Raw genomic sequence first — 14,196 nt, forward strand, 5'->3', positions numbered from 1 at the left:
ATTCGGGAGACATATGTTTTGTTGCAGCTGGGGCAGATGAAGGCATTCTGCTGCAGATGCACCATGGAGTTTCTTCTCTCTGCCATCTTCCCAGAGGTCATTTCTCCTCTAGCCACTGCCTATGGATACACAACCTGGCCTGATCCAGCAGGCTCTTCATAGGTCATTATCTATAGCTATTTGTTGATATAGGCAAAAATTATGCAAATTTCATCATCTTTTTTTGATGAGGTGGTCACACCGGCACACTGTTCTCATTTCTGTTCTCCTTGCTGCTTAGTCCTCCCTTCCTGTCCATTTCTTCTTTCTAAAAACAACCCATCTGATAGGTTTCCCTGTTACTTCTGCCTCTTGAGGCAGTCACAGGCAGGCATCTCGGCATCCTGACCCTTTTTCGTAACATCTCACTGGCACTCTGTGCTGCAACCGTTTCATTCATTCAGGGCTGTCACTTTGCCTGTAGGGACATCTGCATCCTCAGATGTTTCATCTACCACTGACCCAATATTTTTGGTACCCTGCAGACCTTTTCCGTTCTGTTCTCCAAGCTGGGAACCAATCAGGTCATCAGTCCAAACCACAAATAAAATGATATCTGTTGTCCTATGTCATTTTTTCAGATCTCCACATCCTGTCTTAATGGGTTGTAAGCAGGGCTGCAATCCTGACCCCACATATCTGGGATTTCGCTTCTATGTGCATTTGAAGGCAATGGAACCTTGGAATGGGAGCAAAGCTCTGCTGCCATCAGCAGTTGCTGCCCATCTTACGGAATTGTAGAGTCGGAGGCAACCCACGCGGTCATCTAGCCCAACCCGCCTGGCAATGCAGGAATCACCGCTAAGAGAATCTCTGGCAAATCACACAGCATCCTCTTGCGTTGGCGGAGTATTCCCTCCCTCACTTTGGTCACCCTTAATCTGGCCCGCCCCGCCCCCTCGCGCGAACCTTTGTTCCATTCAGTAATCAGGATCAAAGGGCCGCTTCGGAACCTTGCGCGCCTCGAGATTCCACCTCCGCGGATACGTCATTGGTTAATCATTGAAAAAGCTACTCCCGCTCCCAGTGAGCAGCCTGCGGACAGAGGCCCCGCCCTCTTCCGCCAACGCAAGGCCGAAAGCAGAACGTCTGCGAAGCGCCCGGGCGGTGCTATGAGCGCCCGCTCGCCCTCCTGTTGCTTGCACAACCCGGCTGCTAGTTAACCGCCTGCAAGCATGGTAAGTTAGAGAAGGTGCTTTCTTGTTGCAGGTCCTTTGCACGGTGGCTTGCAAACCTAGCTTAAGAGATCCCTCCTGGTGCAAAAACGGAGGCATTGAGGAAGGTGGAGCCGCTCAGGTGAAATAGGTGGACGAGTTAATGCATAAGCCAAGTTAAACGCCCTGCCCTTCTTTAAAGCCGGGAAAGGAGGGGCGGGGCGGGAGGAAGGGGTTTTTTGTTTTGTTTGTGTGTTCTTAGGCTCAGACTCGAAGATGGGGAGAATCCCAATGTCTTAAGGTGCCACTCTCTTTGCATTTCAACGGATCTCTCTGAAAGCTGTAGTATTTCTACGGCCACGACAGTTGTACTCTTGTTAGGCACACGGACAATCATAAAATAAGGTGGGTTGGCGTCCTCTAAGAACCGTGGCACCTTTGAACCCAGCAGAGCAAGGGGGTGGACAGTGGGGGGAGGGAAGGAGAGAGCGTCTGGCAGTTTCTGTTTTTAGCTGGGGGGGGGGGGCTAGCAGCCAGGTTTTTTCCCCCCAGGTGAAGCCTTCAGTGTGGCACCATTGAGGTTCCCAGCATGTGCGTGCACATATGCACGGGTGAAATAAAGCCTAATTTTGTCCCTGGCTAGGTTTAAATGTTGCTTTAAGAGAGTTTGCTGTTCTTGTTTTTGGGAGGGACTTAAGCAGACAGGTGAAAAAGGCATTGAAATCAGCCTTTCCCAGCTTTGGGTCCCCAGATGTTGTGAGACTCTTAACCCCCATCAACCCTGACCGCTGGTCTTGCTAGCTAGTTGGGATGATGGGAGTTGTAGTCAAAAAAAATATCTAGGTACCCAAGCTTGGGAACATCTGGTTTAAAGCACACACCCTCCCAAAAAAGGACTCTGGGAACTGTTGTTTACCCCTTATAGAGCTTCAGTTCCCTGTATCTTTAAACTACAGCTCCCAGGATTCTTGGGAGGGACATGTGTTTTAAATGGATGGTGCATACACAGTCAATGTTTCATGTGTGAGTTTTGGGGGAGTGGAGGATGTTGTTGCCACTGCCTTTTGGGTAATACATTTTGCAACTTTTGCCATCCCCAGCTGAAGCCTGAAAGGGAGTTGCTATACCTTTTTAAGTTCCAAGTAAGTAGACGAAAGTAACTTCTGTTGTATGCCTGAATTAGCTTTTCATGCATCTGTTGTTTATAACTGGGTCCAGGAAGTTAGAAAATTACATTTGTTGGTGTGACGTTCCCCTTTAAATGCTTTTGGCAGTCAGCTGTAATGAGAAGCATGTGGACTTTAATGGTTTGTGGAAAGCATGTGGAAAGCGTTTTTTGTTTCCTATGTTGGAGAGGAAAAGGGGCAAAGCACATCGGATCTGTGTGGCATTAAACATACACACCCACAGCCTAGGTCTCATGGTCAGACGCATTAGATAGGGGAAGCAAGCTGGACCTCAGCTCTCTCCATTCCTGACTGTTGGCCAAGCTGGCTAGGGATAATGGGAAGAGGTGTCCCGCCAGCATCTGCAGACTTGAAGGTTGAAGGACACTGTTCTCCACCCCATCGTTTGTGTCTTCTGGATGCCTGCCATTTTTAACAGAGGCTCAACATCACAGACCCTGCACAGGGATGGGGAACTTGCTGAACTCCACCTCCCATCAGCCCTAGTCAACATGGCCAGTGATCAAGGCTGATGGGAGCTGGGGTCCAACAAGATGCTGCAGGTTCTCCATCCCTGCCTTAGCAGGTGAGGCCTTCTCTAGGCTTGTCTATATGACTTCTATATGCATCCTTGATGGATGTAATCTCTTTCCATTTCTGGGCAGCATCAGAAAGTGGGGCAAAGCCTGCCAAGTTTAGTGTGCCAGGAAGGGGATGTCGTCTTTAAACTGAATACAGTAGATGAAATCAAGGAGTGTCACTTTAAAATCCTATTCTTGCATTGTATGGCAAGGTTGCATAATTAAAGTGTTGATTTGTTTAAACTGTAAAAGAAGTGAAAAGAATTGATTTAGCCTTGCTTAGTCATCATCACTATCACTACCTTATCTTGTTTTTTTGTCATGGCCTGGGATTTGCAAGAGTTGTGGCACAATCCCACAAGGGACGTATCCCTTTCAGGAGTGGAGAGCCTGCTTTTTGCAGTTGCCTTATCTGAATTTCTTTTTAACCTTCCATTAATTGCTGGAGCACCAACCACCCAGCAGGTGGCGCTGGGACATGGGTGGCGCTGTGGTCTAAATCACAGAGCCTAGGGCTTGCCGATCAGAAGGTTGGCGGTTCGAATCCCCGTGGCGGGGTGAGCTCCTGCTGCTCGGTCCCTGCTCCTGCCAACCTAGCAGTTTGAAAGCTGTCAAAGTGCAAGTAGATAAATAGGTACCGCTCCAGCGGGAAGGTAAATGGCGTTTCCGTGCGCTGCTCTGGTTCATCAGAAGCAGCTTAGTCATGCTGGCCACATGACCCGGAAGCTGTACGCCGGCTCCCTCGGCCAATAAAGCGAGATGAGCGCCGTGGCTCCAGAGTCGTCCACGACTGGACCTAATGGTCAGGGGTCCCTTTACCTTTAACCACTTCAAGGATAAAGTGGAAGAACCGCACCAGTGTCTGCTGCCTTGACGGCAACAACATCCATCTTAAAACTGTATGCGAGCTCTTTGAAACATCCACTCACATGATAGAGGGGAACTCCTGTTTTCCTTTTCTCGTGACAGTTGCCTCCTCCCTTCTAGCAGGCAGTTTCTGGAAGAGCAAAAAGCAGTGGGCTCTCGTGTCCTTTCTCCTTTATTGTTGCTAAGATACCTTGTGCCAGCTTATCTACTGATCTCACTCAAAGGGCAAAGGCTGGAGCTTTATTGCACTGAGCAGTGTTTACTCTCTGCAGCTGCACTTCAACAAAACAATTGGCTGAAATGAAAATGGGAAGAAACCCCTTTGAGTGACTCCCTGAATATTCCCTGCAGGGTATAGGGGTGAGGGTCCTGCAACCCTCCAGATACTGTTGGACTGGAAACTCCCATCATACCTGACGGTTGGCTATCCTGGTTGGGGCTGGCAGGAGCTGGTAGTCCGAAACATCTGGAGGGCGCCAGGTTGGGGGAAGGCTGTTTTTAGCCCTCCGTGAGCTTGCTGGTTTACAGTAGAGTGGCTCTCCAATGGTTGCTGAAGGACATCTTCAGCCATACCTGACCATTGGCCATCTTGGTGGGGGAGCTAAGGGGAATAAAACATCTGGAGGATCAAAGGAAAGCCTCCCCCCTCCTTTTGGGGATTCCAGTCTTGTGAAGCTTTCTCTACACACTAGCAGTGTGAGTTAGCTCATACATGACAGAAGCCTCAAGAACCTCATATGCATCTATGTGTGTGTTTATGTATGACCAGAGTCGTAAACAATCCACATCTTCAGCTGTATTGTAAGATGTTCAAAGCAGGAATCTACCAGACATCACCTTAGTGATGCTTCCCTGATCTAATATGAATACTGTTTTGGTAGAATTGCAGAGTTGGAAGGGACCTTGAGGTTCATCTAGTCCAACCCCCTGCGATTCAGGAATACGCAGCTGTCCCATATGGGGATCAAACCTGTGACCTTGGTGTTTTCAGCACCACACTCTAACCAACTGAGCTATCCACAAAAAGCTTCTTTGTTGTCCTTTTAAGAAACCACAGTGGCGTCTAGTCCAAGCAAATTGCCCTAACGGGAAAGGCAGGCTAATTACACAAATGTTTGATATTCAGTAACTATCTTATGTATTGCATGGTGATGCAAAGTTGTGGTTGTGTTATAAAACAATGTGCAGTAAGCCCACAACTTACATGAATTTAACTTGTGTGCATTCAGCCTTGGGTGCTTGGCAAAAACAAATCATTTCCTGTGTTTTAGTTGTTGAAAAACACAACCCACCAGCTGTGTTGGGACACTCAGTCTCATGACCTTATCAAAGATCTTTCAAGGCCATGGCTTGGGAAAGTCCGGTTGTGCCTCCTGCTGACGGCACTGCCTTACATAAGCCAGCCTAGCCTTGGATCGCCATGGACTGGGAGGCTTGTTCTTGCATAATAATGGTATTTCCCCCCTCTCTCCACCTTCCCTCCACCCCAGTGGTAATAGCAGTCATACAAAATATTACCCAAAGTGGTTCCATTTATTATCCAAATTCTGGTTCAAACAAAATTTGCTGCAGACTGGGGAGGGGTTCATTGCATTAGAAAGGCTGTTTCCAATAAGTTACTGTGCTATGGACAACAGTACTGGCTGTTCCCGATTTGCCGCTCTCTGTCCTTCCCAATATCCAGGCGAGTTTAAACGGCAGAACAAAGTAATGCAATAGCTTTTAACCATTAACTGCAAACAAGCTGGTTAACCCCCCCCCTTCATATAAACATGGGTGCTTCCTATTTCCCAGAGAATAATAGCAGCGTGCTTTAAGAAAAGCTTTCCCAAAGACAGAAAATGCACTGCACCCCCAACAGCGCACGTGATGTGACGTTGCAGGTGTGCGTTGTGGTGTAGTTTAGGAGAGCGTCTAATCACAGGCACCAACTGCAGGATGCAAAAAAACCAAACTGATAGCAACTTGTTGACAGTGAAAATGCCTAAAAGCAGGATTCTGTTGCTACTGGGTGACGTTCTTTTTTCTAGATTCCAGGTGAAGTTGCCAAGCAGTGTGTACCGTTGCGTCTTCGAATCGGTGGTTCTCTCGTTCATAAGCCCTAGGTGTATAGCCTGGTGTAGCTGGTTAACTGCTCCCAAGACAGAGCCCAGTGAGTAGGAGATATGGAAAGGTTTGCAATTTAGCCTGTTGGCCAAAGGATGGGTTCAAACACCTCGACTTCAACTCCTATAAGTACTAGAGAGCATGGCCATTGGCCAGGGATGATGGAAGCTTTGTCCAGCATCTGGAGAGCCCCATTTTTCACCTCTACTGTAGGTAATGCATACACTGGGCTGTTCCTAATGGCATATTACAGTTGTTGTTTTTGTGGCATTTCCTACAAAGAAAGTGTAGCAAGACCCAAACATTGTGGGTGGCAGTTAAAAGTGGGGCGAACATCTTGTCAGATGTTCTCACCCAGATGGTTCAATTGATCCAAAATAACTCTGAAACAAGAGAAGTTTGAACGCCTTACCCTATCAAAATGCTCATAGACAAATCCCTTCCCACACCTGACCTGCTCCGACCGACGTTCTTTTGTTGCACATCTGTTGCTCAGCTGCAAGTCAAAGTCTACTCGCATGTATGGAACAAACCACCCTCTGAGCTTTCAGTCTGAATTACTTTTTCGAAATGGAGAGTTCAGATGTTCGCTGATGGGCGCACTAGTTTGGCTCTTCTTCCAAGACCGATTGTCCTGCTCTCCGCCCCAATTGAGAGTGTGCATTCCAAATGAAGCTTGTATTATGAAGTCCTGAAGGTGACCTTAAAACTCTTGTGGCAGTTCCACTTTCTTTCTCTCTCTCTCTCTTGCTCTCTTTCCTAGGCGGGAAAAGCCCACAGACTAAGCGGCGAAGAGAGAGAACAGCTGCTGCCCAATCTCAGAGCTGTTGGATGGAATGAGGTGGAGGGTAGAGATGCCATTTACAAGGAGTTCCACTTCAAGGACTTCAATCGGGTATAAATCATAATATCCCCACATCATAGTTCTTTTGTCTGGATTTTATTCCAGGGAAGCTCAAGCAGGTAGCAATGGGAGCTTCAACCCGCTCCCTGCCCCATTGCAGCTCTCTATTTGTTGATAAAGGACATGGGTAGGCAGACTAAGGTCTGGGGGCCGGATCCGGCCCAATTGCATTCTAAATCTGGCCTGCGGATGGTCCGGGAATCAGTGTTTTTTTTACATGAGTAGAATGTGTCCTTTTATTTAAAATGTATCTATGGGTTATTTGTGGGGCACAGGAATTCGTTCTTTTTTTTTTCTTTTCAAAATATGGTCTGGCCCCCCACAAGGTCTGAGGGACAGTGGACCGGCCCCGTGCTGAAAAAGTTTGCTGACCCCTGATGTAGGACTTGGCTATGGGTGCAGCTGCAGCATGACACCTCCATGGAGAGAGGGAGGAAGAGATGGCCAACCTAGCGGCATTCTATGACCAAGGCAAACATCTGTGTTGTGGAGCTTGCCAGGGTCAAAGGTCAGGGCTTGCCACTGCTTCCCATTGGAGTGGTTCAGGGTCCCCTACAGAATGGCAGAAGTATATCCCTAGGCATAGGAGTTGCTGCTGCTGCTCAAACCCTAGAGATCTTAACCTAGCACTATCTCTGAATGTAGTTTGTTTTTGTTTTTCTTGCATTGTAACTTCCTTTTTTACTGTGTTTATAGTGTCCTGGGGGCCAAATATGTGTTTGCCCTTAACATGGATTTTTAAAAAAATGCAAAAAGTTGTTGTTGTCACCGTCTCATCTGATGCATACAAAAGTGTAGAGATGTAGGAGGCAAATTTAACCCTATATTCTAATTAGGCACACACACACTCCCAGCAAAAGGGGATTTTCCTCCCAATGCAAATAGCAGTTTCGCATTTTTCTCAGGAATGTGGCAGAGAATCCAGCTGTTATCCCGATATATAGATCTATCTACATCACACACACAAGCTGCTGCTATTTGAATTTTTAAACAATTGTGTGTGTTAGTGCCATATTATTCTTAACATTTATTTGCACTTAAGTGTATTTATTTGATGGAACAGTATCATGGGTGCAGTCCCTAATGCTTTCAGGGGAAAGGAAAGAACTACCATTGACTTGACTGGTGCTAGATTGCACCCCGTCTTAACTCTTACTCTAGGCAGCAGGATATTGTTTATGCCAATTCAGAACTTTGAATCATAGAAGAGTTGGAAGGGACCACAAGGATCATCTGGGCCAACCCCCTGCAATGCAGGAGTCTTTCACCCAACATGGGGCTCGAACTCATGACCCTGAGATTAAGTATCATGCTCTACCGACTGAGCTCTCCCTTGGGGCAATAGCTTAAGTGCAGTTTAAGCCTCCCCAAGGTAAACCCTTCTCTACCAAATTACTACATTGTGTGCAGTACTGTGTTGTCAATGACTGTCTATTCTTTTAAACTATGTAAGAGTCAATGACAAGCCTGTGTTGAGAGAAATGAGCATTGGTTGATATTTATGAAGTTCATAATGTGCGAACTTGTATGTGTGTGTGTTTTCCTAACTCGTCCTTTGCATCTCGTGAGCAGGCCTTTGGATTTATGACCAGAGTAGCTCTGCAGGCAGAAAAACTGGACCACCACCCTGAATGGTTCAATGTCTACAACAAGGTAAGAGAGAACAGGTGGCTGTCCAAGCTTAGACAAAGCGGTCTGTGGTTGCAATCTTACAATATACACCGTTCACCTGGGAGTAAGCTCCGCTGAGCTCAACGAGGCTAACTTTTTGAGTAGACATGAGTAGGATTGAGCTGCATGTGATTAAATGCTACTGGCTTAAGATCAAGATAACCAAACCGTGCTTTCCATCTCCCCAATTCCCATTGTGTCCCCTCCCCTTAAGCATATACCACTGAGGAGCCTAGAAGGGGAGGGGTGTTAACCCTCCATCCAAAATGTCACCTACCAGCTACATTTTACCCCTGCCAGCCAACTTGGGCCTGTCCTCTTCCTTTCAAAGGTATGGTATTCTGCAGGGGCTTGACAGGGGGAAGCTAGAAATCCAGGAAGCTGCCTTAGTCACAGCCAGAAGATGGGTGCAGCTTAGCTCAGTATAGTCTACCCTTGACTGGCAGCAGCTGTCTAGGTGTCAGGCATGGGGCCTTCCCAGCCCCAGCTGCAAATGCCAGGACCTTCTGCAAACAAAGTCAGATTCTCTACTTCTGAACTACAGTCCTCTGCCTGGGTAAAGAACACTTCCTTTACCAATGCAAAAGAAGGGGAAGGAACCACTAGGGCTGTGCTATTTATGCCTAGACAGCTCTTGGGTTGCGTAAAAGGAGGATCGTGTCCCTTGGCCAAGGCATCAGTATTTCTTTTTTCCACTTTAAAATCAATGTTTCGCCAGCAGCTAAGAAGCAATAGAGATCTTTAGAATTCCCCTAGATCCAAAGTGGATTCTTCTAATGTATGTGGCATAGATTAAACCAGAGCTTTCCAAACTGTGTGTCCGCTGCAGTGTGTAGGTATGTTGCGCAAACACTCCCCACGCTCCTCCCGGGGCCGGAAAGGGGTTAGTTTGCTAGTAAAAGCTGAACTACTGTGTCACGAAATGATGCACTTCTAAAAAGCGTGTCGCCAACATGAAAAGTTTTGGATTAAGCCCTAAGTTGTGCTGGTGTACTCTCTGGGGCCAGGAGTAAGAGGTACTTCGTACTGCGGTACTGAACTTTTAAAATGTGTCCTGCTGCTCTAGGGTGCTTGCAAACTTGACATGTGCTTCCTGTATTCCCACTCGGCATGATGACATTTTTTATTTTTATATTTGTAGGTTCACATAACCTTGAGCACCCATGAGTGTGGAGGCTTATCGGAGCGGGATATCAACTTGGCCAGCTTCATAGAGCAAGTGGCAAACACGCTGGCTTAGACTCGGCCACCCCTGCCATCTACAGTCTTCTATTGTGCAAGCCAATGCCGAGGGAGAAGTGTGAGGTGTTGATGCAGATAATTATTTTTATCCAGTTGCTGACAGAGCCTAGGTATTAGCCCAGTGCATGATGGTACCATGCCATTTTAAAAATCCATGCCATTGCATTATTTTGTGTTTTTTTTGTCAAAGGTGTCTTGTGCCATGTTTATTGCCTCTCAGAATTCAGTGTTGCTACTCCGTAGTCTGTTCAAGCAGTATTATACCAGCACAGTAAAAAGCTACCTTTGGGGTAGGCGATATATCGTCTAAAACTGGTTTGAAGTCCATATCACGATAACCGTTTCATAATTTTTGACCTGCCAATATGTCGTGAATCATGGTGTATGTGTGTGCTATGCAAAAATCACACTGTGGGGACAACCGTGAAGCCAGCCAGTGCTTCTACATATATCATGATGTCTGAAATAAAGGATGGAGCTATCGGTCTATTGCAATGTTTTTAGCTGGTGATAAAACCAGGTATTGCCCTGCCCTACCTGCGATACAGTTAGTTAGTCAACCTGGCTTGTGACTTAAGCAGTTTACAATAAACTTATCACCTGTCCTGTTCCCCGAGTCTTACCTTCTACCTGCTGGAGGGCATATTCCAGAACACCAATGAGCAGACGGAACTCAAACCAGGCATTTTCTGAACCGGGCGTGATAAATGATGCGTGCAGGGGGGGGGGTGTTAATGCAAGCCTGCCACCTTGTCCCAGCATCCTATTAGGTGGAGGAAGGGCACAGGACTGTCCTCCATTGCTACAGTTACTTCGATGAGCATAATTAAATGGTTAAGAGTGTCAGACTAGGACCTGGGAGAGCAGGGTTCCAGTCCCTACTCAGCCATGAAGCTTAGTGAGTGACCTTGAGCCAGTCACCATCTCTTAGCCTAACCCTACCTCACAGGGTTGTTGTGAGGATGAAGTAGGGAGGAGGAACCATGTACACCACCTCGAGATCCTTGGAAGAAAAAGGTGGCATATAAATGTCTCTCTAATTTGAGGTGGGTGTGGTAGGGAACTAGGATGACTTTCGGATCCTTCAGATCCAAACCATTTCCTAGAATGTCCCATTTCTGGTTGTACCATGTCAGAAGAGAGAGAAGTCCCTTGCAGAGGTCCAAGCTGTGATGTCAGAAGGACAGATCCAGTCTATGCTATGGCCCCTGGGACCATAGGATTGTACCCTTTAGTAAACAACATCTATGAGTGTTTGTCTCAAATACAGTGGTCTCAAATACAGTGGTACCTACAATGGCTTAGTTGTCGAACAAACAGAATCGCAAACCCAGAAGTGAGTGTTCCGGTTTGCGAATGTTTTTCGGAAGCCAAACGTCCTCTGCAGCCAATCGAAAGCCGCGCCTTGGTTTTTGAATTGTTTTGGGAGTCAAATGGACTCCCGGAACGGATTAAGTTCGAGAACCAAAGTACCACTGTACCTGAAAAGAAAAAGTGAATGTACTCGTTACATTTTACACTTTTGTAAAACCAAGTTGAAAACAAATTGGGCAGCAGACCTTCATTTCTAATAATACTTGATGATTTGTGAAAGGCCGTGCAATAAAAGTTACCAGTGAATGCAGCTCTACATTTAAAAATCTTATCTGCTAAATGGAAGTCATGCCAACAATATTAAAAAAAACAAAAAACTTTTTTTCTGCCCTAGAATTTTTTTATTTTAAACCTGGAATTGTATACATGATGCATGATAAAGTAAACATGGATTATGCATTCAAAATAAAATAGTACCGAGACAGTATCCTACAGAGTAATTTAAAAAAAAAAAAAGGTGTATGCAAACACATGTTCAACTTCCTGATTGGACTGCAAAACCCAAATCATTTATTGCAGAAACTGACAAGAGTTTCATTCCACTCTAAAACATAATCAGAACTACTTGGAACACATTTCTGGGTGAGTTATGCACAAGGATGTGATGGTCAAATGTTTCCCTTTCTTAAATAATGCAGAACTGTCAACCTGGTGAACAGCACACAGTAGTAAGTTATCGTGAGTTCTATACAAGTCCAAGTTGTTTGCAAAGCATTCTGGTTGGACTGGCTAGATTTAAAACTAAATCAGAAAGATGGCTATGGAGGGCTAAGCCAATATTCCCAGAATTCACAATAGTCAAACGGGAACATGTCCCACTAAACAAATAAAGCCACGAAAAGGATTCTGTCATAATGGCGCAAAACAATGTGCTTCACAAATCTACAATTCTGTAAATTCACATTTGTGCTTCCTTCAAAGGAACCACTGCTACCAAGTAGGAGGTAATGAAATATTTCATGAGACTGACCCAGTGAAGTACTTAGTGCTGTATCAAAATGGCTCAAGTCCCGACTGAAAACTCTGCTTTCACCCTCACTTCAAGCCTTGGAAGAAGCTACTGGTGCCTGCTTTTCTCAGGAATTATAGCTGTTTTCTAAAAGCAAACTGAAATGCACAGTAGTATCGGAATACAAGTTAAGACCACTCCTCCTAGTCAGCAGGTAGCCCAAAACACAGTTGTGAAGTCCTCTTCTACCTATAAATAGGAACGGAGAGTGGAATGTTTTCATTATACCTGAGGCTGATTCGCCACTGAGGTTGTTTTCAGTGTAGTACCACAAAAGAGTTGATCACCTGTTGGCTGATGGTATTCTGCTCCCTTCCTGGGCTTCCCAGGGGGAATGCTATCAACATTAAGGCAAACCTGTGAGTGCTCTTTGTAGAAATGTGCCTTACAGTCAAAGCAGCACAAAGAAAGCCAAACGGAGATTACATTTAAAACAAAACAAAAATTTGGATGTTTGTGCTCTCCACTTTTATAAAAGCTCAGAACCAGTTACAAGGAAGGAGAGCAGAGCTCTGGACTTCTCAAAATCCAATTCTGGCACCTAGGAATCGCAAAATCGCTTTCTAACACTGCTGAGAGTGCATTATTTTAAGCTGGAGCAAAACCTTCAGATAACTGAATAAGTTGTTGCCCTTGAAGCTGTTCCACAGATATGCCACGACTCAATAGGGCTGTGGGAGGCACTGTAAAAAAATCCAGAGAAAGAGGAAAGCAGCAAGATCATACCATGGGGGAAACGAACAGAGCTAAGTACCTTTCAGAGCAAACCCCACACCTGCCGATGTGGAAAAAACAAACGAGTTTCTCCGTTCTCCTCTTCCAACACTTTCAGTTATTTCCCCGTGGCTCATCATTCAGCAAATATACAAACAAAAAGCCAACCAGGAGGAAGGAAAGGAATGTATAGATTTTGAACACCTGAGAATGAGGAGGGGTAGAATGGAGTTGCAGTGGACATAAATATAGCTGTTCTGTCGAGGACTAGGAGGAGCAGCAGTGAGCAAGTGTGAAGAAACACAAGGAGTTAGTATTAGAAAGAAAGGGGGGAAGGAAAGCACTTAACTCTGAAAACTCAAACAAAATGGTGAACAGAGCCGATGCTTTTCAGAAAGAGAGATGTGACAAGAACAGAGATCAAGCTGCCATATGATCCGCAGGAGGACCAACATTCCTTTCCCCTGGAATTCTTTAGAATACCATCCATCAGTGGACTAGACACACAGAATCAGTGGAGGCCTGGAGACCCATTCACATGTGCTTCAGACGAAGGAGACACTTCCGTGCTATACAGGCAGTCCAAGTAAGCACCAGCAATCTCTGAAATCATATTCCTGTCGGGGATGGCTTGGGCCATGCCATAGATGGCACCCTACAAAAGTCAAAAGAAAATGAAAAATCAATAAACGCATCCAAGTTTTTTTTGGCAAACGCAAGACGCTCCTGCTGAAATTCAACCCAAAGCATCCCCTTCGAATTTGAGGGTCGTCTTACCAGGCCAGTGGTCTTGCCCTCGGGGAACTTCATGATCTCGTGGACACATTCTTTGATGTCGTTCAGCAGCAGTTCAACCACCCCAGGCTTTGTGTGCACTTGGGTTAAGCAAAAATGAATACTAGGGAAGGAGATAAAAAGGAAAAAAAATTAGCTTTGTTCCCAATAGTGCTGTTTTGTTTCGCAGCCGTTTGTACATATCCTTTCTTTTAGTTCTAGAAAACTGCTGGTAGATCTGAAGAGCATCTTTCATCCATACACGATGCTCACCTGTGTGGAATACAGCAGCTGCTTTGGGTTTTGAACACAGACTGGAGCTGGTTGTAAATTTACATGAACACAACAGGAAGCGCTGATTCTATGTGCTTCCTGTTCCTCTTGAGAAACCAAGGTATTTGTGAAGTCACTGGACACCCAACAAGTCAGTACCTTTTTCGCTCTACTACTAAAATGCAGAAGCCATCTGTGTCAACGCTTTTTTGGTTTAAAAAGAAAAGCGTCTTTGTGAGATAAAATGCGAAAGAAGCTTCCCATCCTCCTCGCATCGTGGCACAACGGCATGTGAATTCCTTTGCCCCTCCTCACCGTGCCC

At 45.8% G+C, this 14,196-nt stretch overlaps 2 protein-coding genes across 4 annotated transcripts in view; one reads left to right on the top strand and one right to left on the bottom strand.

Annotated features, from left to right (window-relative positions):
- The first annotated feature begins 1,083 nt into the window (after positions 1-1,083).
- On the top strand, positions 1,084-10,037 carry PCBD1 (pterin-4 alpha-carbinolamine dehydratase 1). 3 transcript variants are annotated; one of them, XM_033149082.1, is made up of 5 exons: positions 1,084-1,217; positions 2,294-2,335; positions 6,677-6,808; positions 8,390-8,470; positions 9,630-10,037. In XM_033149082.1, the coding sequence occupies exons 1-5, from the start codon at positions 1,215-1,217 to the stop codon at positions 9,726-9,728; spliced, it is 357 nt and encodes a 118-aa protein (XP_033004973.1). In that variant the 5' UTR covers positions 1,084-1,214; the 3' UTR covers positions 9,729-10,037. The 3 variants fall into 3 exon arrangements, with proteins under 3 accessions (XP_033004973.1, XP_033004974.1, XP_033004976.1); XM_033149083.1 differs by lacking the exon at positions 2,294-2,335 and having other exon boundaries at positions 1,086-1,217; XM_033149085.1 differs by lacking the exons at positions 1,084-1,217; positions 2,294-2,335 and having other exon boundaries at positions 6,707-6,808; positions 8,391-8,470.
- A 2,959-nt stretch (positions 10,038-12,996) lies between these two features.
- Positions 12,997-14,196, bottom strand: part of SGPL1 (sphingosine-1-phosphate lyase 1) — a 33,454-nt gene continuing 32,254 nt past the window's right edge. Inside the window, exons 13-14 of the mRNA XM_033149086.1 lie at positions 13,605-13,725; positions 12,997-13,482 (exon numbers count right to left, since the gene is read on the bottom strand). Of these exons, the coding sequence (XP_033004977.1) occupies positions 13,339-13,482; positions 13,605-13,725 (265 nt within the window). The 3' untranslated portion in view covers positions 12,997-13,338. The remainder of the gene's footprint in view (positions 13,483-13,604; positions 13,726-14,196) is intronic.

Source organism: Lacerta agilis, chromosome 5 (genome assembly GCF_009819535.1).
Source record: "Lacerta agilis isolate rLacAgi1 chromosome 5, rLacAgi1.pri, whole genome shotgun sequence".
Taxonomy (NCBI): Eukaryota; Metazoa; Chordata; class Lepidosauria; order Squamata; family Lacertidae; genus Lacerta; species Lacerta agilis.

What these genes read in the sequence shown, in the direction of transcription:
- PCBD1 (XM_033149082.1), top strand. An exon ending in TATACCTTTTTAAGTTCCAA is followed by an intron (nt 2,336 to 6,676) that starts GTAAGTAGACGA and finishes TCTCTTTCCTAG; the next exon opens with GCGGGAAAAGCCCACAGACT. An exon ending in ACTTCAAGGACTTCAATCGG is followed by an intron (nt 6,809 to 8,389) that starts GTATAAATCATA and finishes TCTCGTGAGCAG; the next exon opens with GCCTTTGGATTTATGACCAG.